Here is a 20,862-nt window from a genome sequence, read left to right on the forward strand (position 1 = left end):
GTATTTGATTGCTGAGTATCCTATAAAAAGCCAAAAAAGTTGAAAAAGTTTAACAAAGTAGTACTTGAAATTTGGATGAAAAGTTCAACAAAGTAGTACTTGAAATTTACCAATAATTTTTTACTCCCTTTAGCTCCAGATGTAGATGATTGTTTTAATTGCCCTTTCTTTTTCTTTTTATAAGCCTTCTTGTTGGGGTTATCAGGAGCTTTACAAGTTCTTTGATTATGGCCCCACTGGAAACAATTCCCACATTTCATGGCAGTTCCTTTCTTGCTCACCCTAAATGCATTAATAGGTTCTCCTACCTCCCTCTTTCTTACCTTCTTATGCTTGCCTACTTTCTTTGTAAATTTTGGGGGCTTGATTAGGTCATAGGGTGTTTTTGGCCATTGTTCATGGCTTGGAAGTGGGCTTATCATCCATTGGTAACAACTTAGGAATGTCTCCTTAGTGTAAGCAATGTCTACATAAGTCTCAAGTTGCTCTCCATGCTCAATTATTGCAGCAGCAGCATGAAAACATGGGATTCCACTCAATCCCCATCTCCCACAACCACAAGTCCTCTCATTCAAGTCCACCACATATCTTCCACCATAAATATACTCCACCTCATATTTGGACTCTCCATTCCAACGAGAAATGCAATGTCCAACCTCGTTTTTTATCCTCTCAAGCTTCTTATAGATTCTTGGACAAACCCTCCCTTCATACCTTCTCATATGATCTCTTTTGGTTTGCAACCTTTGCATCAACATCACTCTTATGATCTCCATCATTGTCAACACTGGTTTATCCATAGCCTCCAAAATCCAAGCATTGAAAGACTCTGCTATATTGTTTACTAGAGTGTCACTCTTGCTTCTTGGATTAAAAGCATGTCTGCTCCATGTTCTCACATCTAACTTCACAAGCCACTCATATGCCTTCACATCTAGCTTCTTCAACTCATCCATGTGGAAGTCAAAAGAATTCTTTGTTGTTGCCCTAGCAGCACTCCACATTGCATCTTTGAGTACCTTCCTAGGAAAATCCTTCTTGAAATTTGTATGTAAATGCCTAACACAAAATCTGTGCTCTGCATTAGGCATCAAATCTTTAAAGGTCTCTACTAATCCCTGCCATAAAAAATACGCAAATATACATTAGTTATTCATATTCGGGTTATAGATCATGATATTTTTAAAAAATAAATAAATAATTCACATGCACATTAATTGTTTCTTGCCTTCTGTCGGTCTGAGATAAAGACCCATCCATTCTCATCCACATGTCCAATGTCATCCAACAAGCATTGTAGAAACCAGGTCCAAGAGCTTTTATTCTCAATTTCAACAATAGCAAAAGCGATTGGGAAGATATTATCATTCCCATCATTTCCAACAGCAACCAGCAACTGTCCACCTGTTGTCCCCTTCAAATGACAACCATCTATCCCAATAAGTGGCCTACAACCTGCTAAAAATCCCCTTTTGCAAGCATCAAGACAAATATACATTCTCTCAAACACATCATTCGTAGTTTGTATCTTCACTGTGCTACCCACATTCCACTTCCTAATAGCAGCTGCATAGTCCCAAAGTCTCTCATACTGCTTCTCCTCAGCACCATGTATCATCTTGAATGCCATTCTCTTAGCCTTATAACATTGGTCCAAAGTCACATCAACTTCATGGTCCCTAAACACGACACCTTTCAATGCATTTGCTGTCCAAGTATGATCATCTCTAAAGAATGGCAAATATTTATTGGCTAGCCACCTTGAAGAAATCTTACTATTCTTATGATCCTTGCCACACGTATGAATGCTTTTAAAACTTTTGATTTGAAAGGCATCTCCCATTTGTGTTTGGGATGCATGTATCTTCCAACCACATTTTTTTTAACATACAGTTGTCACTCTCCACTTATCATTGTGCTTACACTCAAAATCATGTTTTTCTTTAATACACCACTCCTTTAGTGCCTCCTTGAAGATGACATGTGATGCAAATTTTTGATCCTTCACTAGCTGTACATTCTCCATGCCAATGCGCTGGTTAAACTCAGGGAACCTAGGCCTTGAATTCCCTTCATCATCAGATGACCCTTCTGCACTCCTTAACTCATCACTATCCCCATGATCTGAATCTCCTTCACCATTCCAAACTCCCTCAAGCTGCTTGCCTCCAATTGCTCTATTGATTCCATCATCCTCCATACCAAAATCTTCAATTATATCATCATCAGATTCAGAAAAATCACTCAAATTGTAATCTTCGTCATCCTCGTCATCCTCCACATCAATTGGAACATTAACAATTTCAGATTGGCCATCAGCCTCAATAAAATCATATTGGGATTGAGGGGCTTGTACATTTGGCATAGAAGGTGAATTTCCAGGGAGTGACAGTGGACTTTCATCCATGGCTACAATACAAAATTAACAAGAACATTAATAGAAGAGCTAGAGAAAACATAATTAAAAAAAAAAAAAACAATATAGAGAATAGTGAGAAAAAAAATATAACAATTTGCTCATGCACATGTGCATGATTGCTGCTAGTTCAATTCACATAATTCAAAATATTACGACATGCTAGCTTAGTCAGTAGACCATATGGCTGAAATCATTACACCGAGACCCAGTATCTTTAACACTAACCAAAAGCCATATCTTTAACAGTAAACTATATATTACATATTAATATTACTTAGCTGCACCCAGCATCTTTAGGGGGGAAAAAAAAAAAAGATGCACCTAGCAACAGTAGAAAAATGTAAAAATTAATAATATTCTTTTGAATGGATCCATATTCCAAAGTATTTAGAAACCTTAAATCAGTTGAGTTACAAAGACATTCGGCGATCAAATTCCCTCTATCCCAACTAATGAATTATCATAAAAAATAAACTTATTTGGATCAAACTAGGTAAAATCTTTAGTGACTTAATGCAAATTTTGAAACTATGTTTATGATTTTTCAGTATCAACTGCTTCGTCATTGCAAATGTTGCATAAGATGGTTGTTAAGACATTAAGACCGTAAGGCTTACTTACAAAGTGACCTTGCCTGAACATATGGAAAAACTACATTATCTTCTCATAATAAAAAAGAAAAGTGCTACACTAATTCTATAGTGTAATTAGACATGGTAAGTTTGGACCAAACTGGAACACACTAAAAATACCAAGGGATTCATAAACAGGATTTTGGATGTTCATGATCAATCCTTATGTAGCTCTGCATTATTTCTTGGATGGATACAAGGCATATTTGCAAGTGACAAAATTAATGAAATTTCTCTAATTGAAGATTTAGTTATTGGCTTCTGGATCATTACAGAACCAATTATTGTGTTTGATATTTTTTTGTAGCAAATGGCTTGCAAGGGAAACTTGGAAGGCCAGCATATTTGGAAAATTGGATAACCAAGCAACCAAACCCCCTTAGCAGTAGCCATATCTCTCTCAGGCATTTAATCAAACAACTCTATGGCATCCTCAAATGCAATAGTTGGTGAAAGGTACATGGAGAAAGTAAAAAACCAAGAATTTCATAGAGACCCAACCTAGAAATTAAACCAAAACAAGAATTTCTACAATAAAAATTCGCACATGGAGATTAAAAAAAAATAAAAGTTCTTAGAAGATTTAAATAGCAAGACGTAAAAAGAAGAAGAAGAAAAAAAAAGACATACTCAGATTGAACAGTGCGGCGGAACCACCAAGGCGTCGCCGGGACAAGGGCGGCGAGACGGCGGAGAGAAGCTTGGCAGTAGCTATGAACAACATGTAGTCTCTCTCTCTCTCTCTCTCTCTCTCTCTCTCTCTCTGCCGGACCTGGACTGGTTCTCTTCTCTTCCGTTGGGTTTTGGATGTTTGGGTTTTTTTTAGTTTGTATTTAAAAGCCACGTGAGTGGCATGTGTTTATTCCGTTAGTATTTTAACGTGTGACTAACTGAAGTATTAATTTGGCAGTTGTGAATAGTTTAAGGAGTAAATTGGTCAATAAAAAAGTTAAGGGGGTCTTTTGATCAGTAGTTAAAAGTTTAAGGGGTGTATGAGCATTTTTCCCCATTTTAGATGATGGAGGTCTCTCCTTATTGATCAAGTTCTCTTGTGAGATATTCTGGAGTGGAATGAAGGAAAAGGAAAAGTTAAAAAAAGATCATATGAAAGGGGTAAGCCACATGGCAGTGAAGTTTTGAAAATATTTGGTGGATTTGTTTTGAATTCTATAATGCATTTTATTTAAGTTTTGGATTAAGGAAATGAGAATTTTAAGATTATGTTTGATTTTTGAAAAGTACTAAGAAAAAGGAAAACGAAAATGATAAGGGAAATGATTTTCTCATATTTAGTTCACCATGAAAAATATAAGGAACTCTTTGTTAACAAGCCCAAGACCAATTGAAGTTAGCTCACCAAGTTTCAATTTTTAAATAGGGCTCAGGAAGGCTTAGATCAATATTGCTTAGTCTGTCAATGGAAGAATTAAAATCCCTGAGCCTTCACACATGAATGCAGGAATATGTAAAGCAAGTTGCAATCTCTCAGCATCATCGTCCTCAAAACCAATGCAGTCCCTGACGTCTAAACTCGCAAGTTCTTTGCAGCCCTGCAATATCATCACTAGATTCTCCCGGTCAATGCCTGATACCTTTAGAAACAAGTATCTAATGTTTGGTACAAAGTTCACGAGGCCTGGAGCAATTAGCTGAGGAAAGTTCTTGCAATGAAGACTGATATGGGGTATGATTTCCGCCATATTATAGCTCCACTTGATTGGCAATACTTCAAGATTTTTCCACTTGCTGGTCAGTTTGGGATAAGGATGGATGATTCATGAGGTATAAAATCATGCAGAACCAGAACTTTCAGGGCAGGACACCTTCTTATCAATTCATTGCAAAAAAGACTTAGTTTTCTTTTGACAGATCTTAGCAGCATACTCTCGTGCCTTCTCACTGCAGTGTTTCGGCAGCGCAAGAGTGGTAGCATATCCACTGCCACGATCGACTGCCAACTTTATCAGTGAAGTGCATTCCATGAGTAACCTTATTGGGATATCTGCCTGCCCATATCACTAGGGTTGATGTCGGGAAAAACAAGATGTTTCCAGTACATAGGATTGAGGCTTGCTTTATACCATGACATGCACACAAAGGGAACATCAAACGAAAATGACATATATATATATATATATATTGGTTCTCAAAGGAAAATACAAGGAAAAGAAAATATAAAGAAAAATTAGAAAGAAGAAAAAAACAAAAGAAAATAAAAAATCGATTTAAAGTCATTAAATTATTTTTACAGTTATTTAATTCTTCTATACAAAGATAATATAATTTTAAAATATATAAATTAAAGTTGCATTTATTTTCTTTTGTATTGTCCACTGTAAAACTAAACATGATAAAATCATTTTGTTTAGGCAATGGTGGACATGAGAGTATGTAAAGGTAGACATGAAGCAGAATGGTGAATGCTTCTACACACTTATCAAAAAAAAAAAAAAAAAAATGGTGAATGCTTCTACACTTTCTGTCAGCCTCATGAAGAGATCCTAGTTGAGAGGTGCCCCAATTGATTTCTTCCCCAATTTCCATGATTTTACTCCATGCTGATGTCTTTGAATGATAGAGGATATATGAATTCTGCAAGTCTCTTAGAAATTATGCTATCTTGTTTCTAAGTCCTACAGGTGCTAAGGTCTTGATTTGTCATGATTTGGGCATAGAAGAGATTGGAGGTAAGCCCTAATTTTGGACTGGAAAGAGATGGGCTTTTTAAGTTTAAAGTTTTCCAATCCAACCCGAATCTAATGTCCTAATAACTAATCTAGATTGAGGTTGTTACAGAATTTGCAGATTGGGTAGGGTTTTGAATTGGGGTGGCCTCACTTTATTTATGAATAGGGTAGGTATGGGTTCAGATAACTTATTTTTTTTTTCTTATTCCTTTTCTTGTATCATTGTGAACCATTTTTCAATTTTGTATTTACTCTGGCAATGGTGGGAAAGAAGGGTAGCTATGGAGCAATGTTCTTCAATCAATACAGTATATATTATTAGCTCGTTTACAGCAAACCAAAACTTTTAACTATCCATTTCTTTAACCCACTTTCATTTCTTTTAACTTACATGCAACTTAGGAGCTTAGTAGAAATCTAGCCTACACAACTTATAGATTAATCATTTTATTCAAGTTTAACAAACAATAAAAGTTAGGCATTGAGCTTTTTGATAAAATTGGCACTTTTATGAAATTAATTATGACACAAACACATTTAAAAGCTTAAAAAAAGTTTTTCCTTATTTTCTTTTATCTATGGAGGCATGTTGGGCCATGAGTTGGACAAGATCCCATACCATTAGCCGAAAACTAAAAAGAAAAAAGAAAATGCTCTAATTTGGAAAACTCCAATCAAAATATCTCTCTATAACATTGGTACATTTATTTATTTTTTGATAGACAAAAAAGAGATTGTATTAGAAAAGCCTAGCAAAGGTGAAAAGAGTACACACGAAGGATACAAGCAACGCCCAAAAACCTAGGCCAAAAAAGAAAACCTTTCTTCTATCTAGACAAAAGCCACTCTATAAAGTCAAATAAGGACAAAGAATGATCCTCTAAATATACCCTACCCCAATTCACAAAAGTGTACAAAAAAAAAAGTTTTAGGGCTTGGTCGGAACGTTAAGTGTCATTGAACAACACTCTTTCATTTCTTTTCTTCCATAATGTCCACATTAAACAAAGGGAAGCAACCTTCCAAGCTTTTTCCTTTCTCTTACTCACAAAAGCACCATGCCAAGTTATCAAATTCCTTTTGATTGAGGAATGCAGGACCCACTGTACATCAAAAAGGGAGAAAAGCAAGCTCCATAACATTGTAGCCTTTTTACAGAAAAGCAAAAAAGCTAACTCTCATGGGAGCCCAAGATCTCCAAATAATGCTCCAAGGAAAAGGTTCACTAGAGGCAAGTGTGAGGGATCGATAGAGAAATCTAACAGAAAATGAGTCATTCTTGCTAATCTTCCAACTCATAACATCCTCCACATCACTATGCAAAACCAAAGGGTGTATTTTTCGAAGCAAGCCCTCCACCTCTTCCATTTCCCAATCATTAAAGTGTCTTGAAAACAAAGGATTCCAATTTCCCACCTCTCCTTCCTCTTCCTAAGCATCGCACACCCATTGATCCTTGTTAACCGCCAATCTGAATAAGTTAGGGAAAACATCTTTCAAAGCTTGGAACTCACACCACAAATCCTTCCAAAATTTGACCTTCCTCATATTCCCCACTATAAAGCGGGATCTAGAGCGAATGATTTCCAAATATTTTCTGATGGCTTTCCACACTCTCACACCATAGGCTCCCCTCACTTCTTTTGAACACCAACCTCCCTCTTCCACCCCATATTTGTCTATGATTACTTGTTTCCACAAAGAATTCCTCTTTACAGCAAATTTCCAGCTCCATTTCTGTCAGCCTCCTTGTCTCATATCAGTACAAACTGCACTCCAATTCACCAAGTGTGGCTTTTTCTCTAAAGCGCCACCGTCCCACAGGAAGTCTCTTTGGATCTTTTCAAGTCTTGCGCACACCTTTCACGGAATGACAAAAAGAGATATTAGGTAAATAGGGAGGCTTGAAAGGGTACTTTTTATCAAGGTAAGTCTCCTCCCTTTTGAAAGATATTGTCTATTCCACAAGGACAAACGCTTTCTGAATCTCTCTTCCACTAGGTCCCACACCCTTGAAGATTTGAAGGGAGCACCTAAGGGAAAGCCCAAATAAGAAGAGGGGAGTTTCCCAATTCTACACCCCAAAACTGAGATGATATTCTCCAAAGTGTCAACCCTTCTTGCAGGGATAACCTCACTTTTATCCCTGTTCACTTTTAACCCAGAGATCGCCTCGAACCATAAGAACACCCAACTCAAGTAACACAACTGCACACTATTGGCCTTGCAGAATAAAAGGGTATTGTTAGCAAACAGGAGGTGGAACAGATCCCTTTCTATTCCATTACTGTTTCCCACCTTAAACCCTTCAATGTAGCCCCCGCTTCTGGCTCTAAAGAGCAACTGGCTGAAAACTTCCATGACTAATAAGAAGAGATAAGGGGATAAAGGATCCCCTTGTCTCAACCCCTTAGTGCTACGAAAAAAGTTTGAAGGGGTCCCATTAATTAAAATTGAGAAGTTGGCTGTGGAGATGCACCAACTAATCCAATTTATCCACTTTTGCCCAAACCTCATCTTGGACATAACTGAAATAAGACAATCCTAATTGACATGATCAAATGCCTTCTCAATGTCTAATTTTAAAAGGAGTCCAGGGATGTTAACCTTCAGCCTGGAGTCTACTGCCTTGTTTGCAATGAGAGCGACATCCAGAATCTGCGTATTCTGGATGAATGCATACTGGTACTCTGAAACCACTTCCCCAACAACTTGTTTCAACCTATTAGCCAAGACTTTGGTGAGTAATTTGTAAAGGCTCCCAACCAAGCTTATTGGTCTAAAGTCTTTTAGCTCTTCCGCACCCCCATTTTTTGGAATTAAGACGAGAAAAGTGGAGTTTAGGCTCCTCTAGAAAGTACTAAGGTGAAAAAAATCACCAAAAAAGGCCATTATCTCAGCTTTGGTAAAATCCTAGGAAAATTGCTAGAAAGCCATGGTGAACCCATCTGGACCAGACGCTTTATCTCTAGAGAGGCTGTAAAGGGCTTCAAAAACTTCTTTTTCTGAAAAAGGCTCCTCTAAGCTTCTGACCCTTTTTGTCCCCAGAACATGAAACTATAAATTCCTCATTCTTGGTCTCCAGTCCTCAGTTTTCGATAACAAAGTCCTATAAGCCCTACACACCCCATCCTTGATATCTTTCGCACTAGTAAGGGAGTCCCCATTAATGTTCACCTTGGATAAGAAATTCTTTCTCGCCTTGGCATTGACCATCTTATGAAAGAATTTGGTATTCTTATCCCCCTCCTTTAGCCATGTCTCCTTGGATTTTTGCCTCCAAAATGTTTCTTCCATTAAAACACACTTCTTGTACTCTTCCAAATCCCCCAAACGAGCCTCTGCTTCCTCAAAGGATATGGGATTAAGACTCTCATTTGAATCTCAAAACTGAATTCGAGAAAGAGCCTTAGATTTTTTAGAAGAGACATTACAAAAAAATTCCTTGTTCCATCTTTTTAGATCTATTTTAAGGGCTTTCAGTTTTTTTAGCAAAGCAGTGGTTGATAGATCCTACAATCGAGTAACTTGTCCACCACACACAAACTAGCTCTTTGAACCCATCTGACTGAAGCCACATATTCTTGAAGCAAAAGGGAGTCTTGCATTTTTTAACCCCCCGCGCCCTCCAAGAGAATGAAGCAATGATTAGAGGTAATTCTAGGGAGAGCACTTTGAAAGACACTCGAAAAGTGATTTTCCCACTCGTTGGTGATTGGAAAGCGATCCAATCTAAAAGTTGCTTGAGAATTAAGACCGCTAAACCATGTGAATTGACCACCGAAAGATGGCAGATCCTTTAGATTCAACTCCTCGATGACCTCAGAGAACCTTCTCATCTTTGTAGTCAGATTAAGCCCATTCCTTCTTTCTCCTGAAAATCTAATGGAATTAAAATCCCCCCTAACGCATTAGGGCTCATCCCACAGGCCTTTGATAGCGCCCAACTCTTCCCAAAACTCCTCTTTTGCCTTTGAAAGGACTGGTCCATAGACACCAATGAATACCCAAATATAGTCGTCTTCCACATTTCTAAAGTGACCTAAAATGGTGTAAACACCCCGCTCCAACTCCAAGAGTTCTAGAATCCTATTGTCCCAAAAAACCAGGATGCCTCCTAAGACACCCCCAACATCAACTACCCTCCAATCCATGAACCTTCCAACGCCCAAGCTTTTCACCATCTTTGATGGCTTTTCTGACACCTTTGTTTCTAAAAAACAAACTAAATTTGCCTTTTGGGCTCTAACTACTAAATTAATCATCTATCTTTTTCCCTTGTCATTGAGCCCTCTAACATTCCATGCAAGTATTTTAATCTTCATCAATCTACAGGGATCAATTCCCATTTGCTCCTGCCACTTCTTCTATTCGTAGGCTCTCCATAGCTAACCGAACAATCCAACCTCTTCAGTTCCCTTTTAGAGCGCGATGCGGACACCACTTTCTTTTTTCTTTTTTTACAGAGTGTCCCCTCACCAGTCATCTTCTTCAACTTCTTTAACAACAAAACTATTTTTTCTTCCTACCCCTCAATCGACCTTCCCAAAAATCTACTAAAATCTTTGAAATTGGAAAGCTCTTTGTTGGACGGTGTATCCTCTTCAGAGGAAGCATTCTCAGGGAAAACCACCTTTGATCCATCTTGAAGAACCATGGAAAGAGGCCCCTTTACAACGTCGACCCTTGTTTCCAGCGCGCCCGTTTCTCACTCGGGAGAATCACCCAAACTCTTCAAGCACAAGGATGACCCTCCACGATCTTCGCCCAAAGAATTAGAAAACAGCACCTAAGAAGGAGTAGAAGAAGAAGATGACCTTTCCCCCCAAGAAGAACAAGACGGAGGAAGCGTACTTTTTTGGAATCTAAGGACTTCATCTAAGAGAGCGATGTCAGCAAGAGGCTTTGTGATCACCGTCGGAAGAGACACGCAGGGATCAACGCCTTGCGAAGGACCTGTCGAGAAAGACGCATAGTGAACAGTGCCTTGCGAAGGCGGAAGTCTAGGGCTCCAAACGTGAAGAGACGCACATGGATCAACGCCTTGCGAAGGACCCGTCGGGAAAGACACACAGTGAATAGTGTCTTGCGAATGACCCGTCACCGAGAGAGGACCCATCGCCGAGAGAGGGAGTCTAGGGCTCCGAACGTGAAGATGACTTCCGAGGGAAGAAAGAAAAGTCTCCCCACCATTTGAAGAATAGGCACGACCCACTTCTAGCTGGGCCTAACCTAAAGAAAGCCTTTTGAGGCTTCCACCAAAAGCAGAGCCCAAAGCCTAAGAATCAGAAGTAGGGGCCTCTAACTCTGAGCCTAACTGAGCCCCCAAAGCCCCCGCACCATTGAGCTTCCCTTTCCTATCAGTACCTGTAGCTGTTCCTCTCAGGAAAGGAGCAAAGTCCTTTCCCTTTTTAGTAGAGGGCAACGGGTCAACTGTCGATACCTGGCCAACCTCTTTCCCAATGCAAACTTTTGCAACTCTCAGGAAGATGCGTGACCCAACCTCACCCTCAACCTTACCCCTTCTTCCCCTGCAACTCCAAGAAGGCTGCACTTCACTGATCCAAGGAGCAGTCTCCCACCATAACTGGACCGCGAAACATATAGAACCTGTTACTAGTTGCAAAGAGCTCGGGAAATTCTACCATCTTACTTCGATGAGGATTCTGGTCCACTGCAAGTTCCGGTGTTCAATCGTATCCTCGTCAATACTCATAAAGCGGCCACAGGCATCCCCTAAGCTCTTGAAAAAAATCATCCCCCAAAGGTGCAGAGGGAGCCCCAGAATTCTTACCCACACTTCTCGGCTCTTCCTGTCCACTGTGAGACAACCAACGGAGGGTTTCCACTAATCCAAGAGAAGACATTTACCTTTAAACCACTTGACCCCTGAGTGCAACACCCTCTCAGCTTCAACGACATCTTCAAACTCAAAGAGTATAAACGGGCCTCCTAACAAAGCCAAGCGAAGATTTCCTCTCAACATCCAGCTGGACTGTGCCCAAGACTTAAGGGAGTCGAGGAAAGGGGGCTGATCAGAACCCTCCCCCCCTTCCACCCCAAGTTTCCCCTCAAAACCTCATTTTACTATCAATCACCTCATTTTCTGTTTCTAACCATACAACGTTCCAAATTTCAGTAGAACCAGTAAGATCTGTCTCTGGAAGTAGGTCCTTCTTCCCGATACTAGCCCCATTAAGACCTCTCCCTTCCGAAGGAGAGGCTAAGTGCTTGTTACCCCTTTGACCTAAGGAGAAACCCAAGTTTCTTAATTTCCCAGCCAAAAGTTGCTAACCTCTAACCACTCCCCTGCCTTCGGGGAAAGCCAATGAGAATTTCTTACCTTCTACATCCTAGACCGTGCAAAACAAAAACCGACTTGCTTGGTTAAAGCGCAATTCCATTTGATATCTTCTTCCCTTTTCCGCCTAAGCTTTTTTGAATCGCTCCCCCATTTTGAGAAAGCAATAGGTCTCAGCTCCTTCCAAAAGGAAGGACAAGCCCTTACTGCTAAAACGAATCCAAGAAGGAAAGTTAGGACTCCTTTTGCAAACTGTTCCTAACATTGGTACATTTTAAGTGCAACATATCAAAGCTTAAAGATTAAATATTACTAGGGAGTGTTCCAACAGGGAGCACTCCCTTCAAAAATAGGCTTACATTTTAAGTGCAATACAATCAAAGCTTTAGAAGTATTATGTGGCAATATGTGGGGAACGCACGATATTCTTTAGTAAAAGGCAAAAAAATAGTTCACTTTGTGCTCACCACACGACTTCATGGCTTGGAAGGGCTTTAAATTCTTAGTTATATGCTAATCTATGTCCAAGTCATTCTATTCCCTACCTGATGTGGGACCCCTCCATTTCTTTCTTGAAATCGTTATCGAGTCTGAGAGCTATTTCCTTTTTACTGTGCTTCACACCTATCACTTGGCCACTCTCATGATCTTCCATATAATTACAAGCTAGCGCATCTCTTTCTTTTCTTCAGAGTCTTATGCTTGTTGGGTTCTTTTTATCGTGAAAAACAACACCACATCAAGAAGAAAATTGAAAAAACAGAAGAAGGAAGGAGTGAGTGTAACGTGAACACGGCTGGAGGTGTAACAACTTGTTTCTTATTTCTTAAAAACATACAGAGGACCACTTCCTCTATTTAAACACCAGAAAGCTGAGATAATGAATCCGGGATTTTCTCTGTTTAATCTACAAGATAAGTATTTAAAATCTACAAGATATGCTCTGTTTTGAATCCGGGATTTTCTTCAATCAGTTTGTTGATAATTCCTTAACTAGTCAAACTACCATTTCGGGTGGAAGTTGTTGCCATTGAGACTTCTTCATCTTTCAACGTCTCTCCACTATTGTAGCATGAATTGTGGGAGTTTTCAGCCTTATCACTTCCATAGTTATACTCCACCTTATCACTCCGTTGAGTCTTACAATTCACGCCAAGGTGCTGCTGGGTTGTGCCAATACATCATTCCTCTCATCATCATGAGCATGGTTTTGGGATTTAGAATGAGGAATGAGATTCATGTATGTTCAGTGTGTTTGTTATGACTCGGCTAGCACTAGTTTGGAGAATGGTAATGCATGTAAGATGTTTGCTGAGATTCTTGACAGAAATTTGGTTTTATTATGTTTGGCATTCTTGAGCTGAGTATAGGAGTTGATTTTATAGATGTGAAAGGACTCTAGAGGCCTGATTGGATGATGATTGTTACAACTATTCCTACACAGATATGGGGTGCATGAGAATTGCCAAATTGGTATGTGGATATGCAATGAGAATTGGGTTTGAGTGATTGAGTCATTTGTGAATGTCACTTTTTTTTTTTTCACTCTAGAATGTAGGGACTTTGACTGGGTCAATGGGTGACTGGTTGATTAATTTCATGACATTCAATGTTGATGGTTACGCCTAATGTAGATTTTTAATGATCAATTACTGTTTCTGAGGAGATGGTGGATGGGTTGGTTGAACCTGCTTAGTTAGCCATCATGGGACCATGCCTAACCTTTTTTATTGGGCCGGCTGCTGGTTCAATGTGACATGAGATCTTATCCAAAAGGATGCATGTTGAGCTAGGAGATTAGTGTTTTTTATATTTAAGTTTTTAAGAATTATTTTCAAAAATTAATTTAAAAAATGTTTCACACAGATCCTATAGATTTGAAACTTTTTGCTTGAAACTTCCCTCACTTGTTTGTTTCCTTATTTTATCAAGCGACCTAAAACCAAATAAGTACTCCTGCTCCATGCATTTTAGATAATGGAGACCTCTCCTTAGTGATTAAGTTCTCTTGTGAGATTGGCTGGAGTGTAACGAAGGAAAATGATAAGGGAAAACCAAAAAGGAATGGAAAAGGTCAAAGATATATAGAAGAGAAGAACAAACAAGGACAGGCATGTTAACTTTTGAAAACATTCGGTGGATTTGTTTGAATTTTTTATTGCATTTTTTTTCCTTCCTATTTTCTTTTAAATTTTCCACGAACCAAATGTTGGATGAGGGATAAAAAATATTTATTAATCCTATGTTTGAATATTGAAAAATTTGAGAAAAAGAAAATAGATCAATATTGCTTAGTCTGTCAACTGAGGAATTAAAATCCTTGAACCTTCACAAACGAATGCAGGAATATGTGAAGCAAGTTGCAATATCTCAGCATCATCATCCTTAAAACCAATGCAGTCACTGACGTCTAAACTCACAAGCTCTTTGCAGCCCTGCAATATTATCACTAGATTCTCCTGCTTAATGCCTGATCCCTTTAGAAACAAGTGTCTAATGTTTGGCACAAAGGTCACCATGGCCGACGATTCATCTTTCCCAATGATGGAGTTTGGAGCATTTAGCTGAACAAACTTCTTGCAATGAAAACCAATTTGGGGTATGATGTCTGCCATATTATAGCTCCACCTGAGTGACAATACTTCAAGATTTTTCCACTTGCTTATCAGTTTTGGAATAAGGATTGATGACTCATGAGGCATAAAATCATGCAGAACTAGAATTTTCAAGGCAGGACACCTGAAAAATTTTACAATTCTTATCATCAATTCATTGCAAGGAAGACTTGTTTTCTTTTGACAGAAGATTTTAGATAACTTACTTCTTAGCAGCATACTCCAGTGCCTTCTCACTGCAGTGTTTCGGCAGCGCAAGAGTAGTAGCACATCCACTGCTACGATTGACTACTAACTTTACCACTGAAGTTGATTGTATCAGTAACCTTACTGGGATCTGCCTGCCCATATCACTCGGGTTGATGTCAGGAAAAACAAGATGTTGCCAGCACATAGGATTGAGGCTTGCTTTATACCATGACTTGCACACAAAGGGAACATCAAACAACAATGACAACATTCCCACTTTCTGAAACACATTCGCCAGACAGTCCATGTTTAGCTCGTCCCATTTTCGTTCCTCCATCTGAGCAAATGCATGAAATTATTTAACATATGACTGGTCATCCACCGAAGACACTTTCCTCAGAAATAGTAGTGGGGAGATCTCAGTATATATAAAACCGATTTGAGAGGGCCGGAGAGAGAGTAAAGGTGATGAAATCAGTGAGTTTTTTTTTGCTGACTTGACTAAATACTAAAGAGAGGCAGCTGTACTATTAAAACTTACAAGGGTAAACCTCTCCTTAGTGCTTAAGCTCCCTTGTGAGATTGGTTGAAAAACAAAGAGGGAAAAGGAAAAGAAGAAAGATAAGGAAATAGTAAAAAGAAGGCAATTAAAGAAAAAGAAGAGAAAAAAAATGAAAGAGGGGGAAAAAATTAATGGCAAACTCTGCAAAGAAAACTATGTGCTGCCTTCTTGTACTCGGTAGTGTACAAGTAATTGGTTAAATTATTGAGGAAGTGCAAGGGGCATCTGCTAGGACAACCACCATGTGCTCTTATGGAATCTTAAAAGGAAGACTTCTGCTTAGATCTTAAGCTCTCGTCCGAGACTGGCCGACGAGTAAAGAAAGAAAAGGAGAAAGTTGAAAGGAAAAGTAAAAAAGAAGGATAAGAATAAAAGGGTAATCCTTGAAAGTGAAATTTGAAAATATATATGACTTAGATTTGTAGTGAGTTTTTATTTGTGATTTAGTTACATTTGGACTAAGGAGGTGAAAAACTTAATATTTGGTTGGAAGAAAGTTTGAAAAAAAAAAAAAAAACTAATAGAGGAAAAAGAAAGGAAAAAAGACGAAAATTTTAATTAAAGATTTTTTATTTGATTGTATATAAAAAATTTATGAGAAAGAAAATTTAAATTATTGTTAATATCCAATGTGTGGGTTTCAATACACATGCAATACCAAATTTAATCTATTAATAGCTAATTTGATGAAACAACCGAACAAAATGAAATTGCAATTAATGGTGGTAAGATGAATCAAACTGTGAAAAGAACAAGAATTTTTATGTTAAAAAATCTCTTCTAAGATTATAATTAGAAATGTATTTTAAGTAATCACAACACCACTGATCAAGAAAAACACTATTAGTGGAAAAGGCTTACTAGCTCATCAAGATCAAAGATTAATCACGAATGGAATTTCTACATGCCTCTTTAATGCAAGCTTGATAGCAAATCATTTAAAGCTCCCAAGTTTCGCACCAAATCCAAAATCACTCTAGTGAAGATGAAGATGAATCTTCAAATTGGATCAAATCAAGGAATGAATTGATGAATGCAATATTCTAAGCTTAGAAATTTTTTCAAAAAGCTCTCTTCAGAAAATAAATTAAGATATGAAGTAAAAACACATGTGAGATAACACTTCGGATATAATGATTCACCTTGAATCAGACGGCCTGATGGATGGCTTGGTTTTGGTTGGTGCTCGTGGTTTCCTCAAGTGATATATATTCATCTCTTAGAAAATGAGGACTTAACTTTTTCAAACTACTTCTAATGATCAAAGTATGCACAATAAATAATCCTTTCTTGATATTATCTTTTCATGTTGGATGTAATAACTACTTTAAAGTCGGAGAATGCATGAGTCATCCAAACGAAAACTCTTAAATGTAGTATGATGCTAAATATAATAGAAGGTTTAAGATACTCTTATTAGATAGTAATGGACTTTCAGATGAGATGAACAAAACTTGATTAAAAAATTAGTGTAAAATATTTCAAGCGCACACAATCACTCGTACTGCAGTATCTTTAGACATACTGACCATATGCAAACTTGGCTTTGATCTTAAATTCCCATAAGCTCCACACAAGATTTCTCAATGCATGACTGACCTTTTGTATCAAGATACAAGTATACACACAATGGAAGAAAATTACCAATACACTTAAAAGAGCCAAATTTAATTATATCATGCAGTTTGTTTACAAACAGGCATCACACAAGACTCAAAACAATAGTAGCATATTGCAATTAATACCTATGAAAGATGAAAACAATGCAAAAGCTGAGAAATGCTAGTTGGTTAGTAATGGTTTTTCTTCATGGACTTCCTAGTTAGAGATAATTTAAGATGTCTTACTCGTTTGCAACATACTCCAATGTCTCCTTGTCGCAGAGGCTTGGGAACTTGATGATTGTAGCGCATCCACAGCTGCGGTTAACTATGAACTTCACGAATGCAGTGATAGACAAGTTTGCTCCGTATTCCATTGCTAACCTTTCCACAAAGGGCTTGTCAGGGCTGTCTTCCTCCCAAATATCATAAGGTTTGATGTGTACTCAGGAAAAATAAGATACTCCCAGCATTGAGGATCGCGGCTTGCTTTATGCCATGACTTGCATACAAAGGGAATATCCAATAACAATGACTCCATTCCCACTCTTTGAAACACATTCACCAAACAGTCCATGTTCAAGTGCTCCCATTTTCGTCCCTCCATCTGATCGAGCAAATAAAAAAACTTATGTTTCAGACTCACCATCTTGTTTAATGCTATTTCACATCAGTCTTTGTGGGATGTTAAATGGGATTCTAGGTGAAAATAAACCTATAATTAACAATCTCAAAAAACTACATCCTAAAGACTCTTTGATTTTGCTTTGGATAGTACTAATATGTTTGAATAATTCAAAGTACTAGAAAAGAGAAAAAAAAATACTACAAAAGGAAAAAAAAACATCTTATGTTTATATGTCATGGAAAAAAAATGTTGTTAGGAATTAAGCAATGGAGGAAAAAATGTTTTTTTTTTTTTAAATTCTTAGATTTGGATCTAGGAAAAGGCAAGAAAAATACCGAGAGATGAGAAAAGATAGGCATGAAAATTTCAAGAAATTGTATTTCTTGACGATTTAATTTCTTTTCATCCTATTATATATATATATATATATATATTTTTTTTTTTTTTCTTTCCATCCACTTCTATATTATCCTATTATTTGCTTATATTTTTCCTCCTCATTTTGTTTCCCTCAAACTTTTTGAGAATCAATTATGCATAGCTTAAAAATCACAAGAAAATGTATTATTGAACATTTAATTTTCTTTTTCTCAAAATTTTTATCATTGACAATTAAATAAAAAAGAATTCTATCAAATTTAATTTCCTACTTCTTTTATATTATTCTCTCCCATTTTTTTTCTTCCTATCAAAGTTTTTGAGAACTAAATATAACTTTAATGTATGCATTATAATTTATAAGTAATAAACATCATAGAAAATATAAGCTATACATGGAAATTAGAGCACCTAACTTAATTATTTTATAAGTATAATTAGCTCCTAAAAAATTTTAAGATGTAGAAGATAAAATGGAAAAATATTTTTTTAAAAAAAGGTGGTAACGAAAATCTGTAAAACTTCTATCCTAATTGGTTATTTATGGAAAAGTTGAAGGAAAAAAAAGTCATTGAATATAATATTTTTTAAAAAAGTTTCTTACTTTTTTCAAGAAAAATAAGGGCAAAACCTTGTAGTATTTTGCCTCATCTTTCCTTAATATTTTTAAAAATATTTTCTTCTTTTAAATAATTTCAAGTTCCAAAACATAGCTTAAGAGTGTGCGCTTTTATATCATTGATTTTCATGGATCATATTATGAAGAAATTAATTTATATATATATATAAATATAATGATATTGATGGATTGAAGCTTGAACCTCATATAGATCTAACTAGTGTAGCAAAATTTGATGAACAAAGAGAAATAAGAAATGTAAAATGATGGATATACCCAAGCTGATGAGAAACTGAAGCAGCAAGAGTTTGTTGATACCTCGCGCTCCTGGTGCTCCACGTAGTTGCCAAATGGATGGACGCGCGACCTCAACCAATATAGGTTCTTGATTCAGTCGATGTACCTGCAAAAGACATCCGGACAGGATGTCCGGACGCACTCTCCGATGGTTTTGTTAGCCATGGTTAGAGAGGGAGGTATAAATCAGTTGGCCTTTTACCAGGTACCAGGTCGTTACCTTCCTCTTCGTGTGAAGGTTTATATATAGTGCCAAGAGTACTGTTCCTCTCATTAATGGTGGGGAGATATTTTATGTTGTCATGATGACATTAGGTGGTAGCGTGGCCATCATCACCCTACGGACGGTTGACAGGGATCGTGGCAGGTGATGCGGCTGTCAGAGATCGTGGGAAGTGATCATGTGGAATGATCCTAGGAAGTGACTTGTTGTCACTTCATCTTGTCCTCTCACCCTGCAGGCGGCGGAACGTGGGCCATGACAGGCTGTAGTGGTAACGTGTGAGACTTGCTTACTTCAGTCAATGATCCGGACCATTGTATCCGGATGGAATATGTTGATCATCCGGATGTATTGTGTAAGCCGTCCGGATGATATGTTTATAAGTGTCGTTTGATCTTCCTTGAGGCAGTCTGGAAAAGCGTGCCATGTGTGTTTTATGGGAAGACTCGGATGACAATGCGTGCCACGTGTCACTGTAAGATGCATGCCACGTGGCTTGGAGGGAGGGGTCCCTACAGAGTTGTGGGGAGAGATTTTCATAGATCTAACTCAATGTGAGGAATTTTGATCATCACAGCTCTAATATTCTTTGTCTATCAACTAAATTTCAAAACTTCAAAACCCAAAATAAAAAAAAGAAAAATTTGCAGCAAAATTTGATGAATGAAGAGAAATTAAGAAGAAAAGTAAAATAATGGACATACCCGAAGTTGATCTATGAGAAACCGAAGCAGCAACAGTAATGGGGATATCTCTGTTTGAGAGCGATTAAAGGTTGCAGACTGAAGACTAAAGGGAAGTAGTCCGAAAAGGAAATGATTTTTCCTCCCATCCACTAAGATAATACACTATTAAAACTTTATCCCCTTTTAAAAGTGATATATATATTTGAACTTTGAAGGTTTGGAAATGGATACCTCTCCTTAGGTTAATTATTAATTGGTCAATTTAATGTGGACAAGGGGCATCTGCTATGATAGCAACCATGTGCTCCCTTCTGCTTAGTGCTTAAGCTTTCTTCTGGGATAGGTTGAAGAGTAAAGAAGAAAAAGGGAAAGTTAAAAAAGGAACACTAAAGAAGGAAAAGGGAAAGGCAAAGTTAAAAGGAGGAGAAAAATAAGGGGGGAAAGAATAACAACAGTAGAGGGGAAATCCTTGGAAGTTAATTTTGGAAATATAATGTGGATTGTATTAGATTTTTAATTATAATTTATTCACATTTGGATTAAGGAGATGAAAAAGTTAATGTTATGTTTGGTTGGAAGAAAGTTTGAAAAAGAAAATAAAGGAAAATATAAAAGGAAAGAAATATGAAAAATTACAAAACTTTTCTTTTATTTGAGTGTTAATGAAAAATTTCAAAATAAAATAAATAAATTTGTGATAAAAAATGGACTTTTAGGATCAAGAAAAATATAGAGATGATATTTTAAGATTTTCTACTTTTTTTGGCTTTTTATGAAATCAATGTTAGAGTATTTTAAAATAAAATAAATAAATTTGTGATCAAAAATGGACTTTTAGGATCAAGAAAAATATAGAGATGATATTTTAAGATTTTCTACTTTTTTTTGGCTTTTTATGATATCAATGTTAGAGTACATGTAGCTCTGATCTTTTAAGTATTTTGAAAATTGATTGTTCAATATGATCTTAAAGTCTTATTTGACAAGAGGTCATATATTTGAACCTCAATATGTGCGTATTTTTT

General features: G+C 37.2%; 1 protein-coding gene and 1 non-coding gene across 3 annotated transcripts; both read right to left on the reverse strand.

Annotated features, from left to right (window-relative positions):
* Window positions 1-12,395: 12,395 nt before the first annotated feature.
* Window positions 12,396-12,516, reverse strand: LOC132253285 (U5 spliceosomal RNA). Its single transcript, XR_009465160.1, has one exon. It is a non-coding gene; the product is annotated as a U5 spliceosomal RNA (small nuclear RNA).
* Window positions 12,517-14,253: 1,737 nt separating this feature from the next.
* On the reverse strand, window positions 14,254-20,025 carry LOC100854310 (F-box/LRR-repeat protein At3g48880). Of its 2 annotated transcripts, XM_010667198.3 has the most exons (4): window positions 18,908-19,846; window positions 17,253-17,613; window positions 14,861-15,180; window positions 14,254-14,778 (listed from the first exon to the last, which is right to left on the reverse strand). In XM_010667198.3, exons 2-4 carry the CDS (start codon window positions 17,316-17,318, stop codon window positions 14,331-14,333), a joined length of 834 nt encoding a protein of 277 aa, XP_010665500.1. In that variant the 5' UTR covers window positions 17,319-17,613; window positions 18,908-19,846; the 3' UTR covers window positions 14,254-14,330. The 2 variants fall into 2 exon arrangements, with proteins under 2 accessions (XP_010665500.1, XP_010643992.1); XM_010645690.3 differs by lacking the exons at window positions 17,253-17,613; window positions 18,908-19,846 and adding an exon at window positions 19,856-20,025.
* Between the last annotated feature and the right edge of the window lie 837 nt (window positions 20,026-20,862).

This window comes from Vitis vinifera, chromosome 18, assembly GCF_030704535.1.
Source record: "Vitis vinifera cultivar Pinot Noir 40024 chromosome 18, ASM3070453v1".
In the NCBI taxonomy this organism is placed as follows: Eukaryota; Viridiplantae; Streptophyta; class Magnoliopsida; order Vitales; family Vitaceae; genus Vitis; species Vitis vinifera.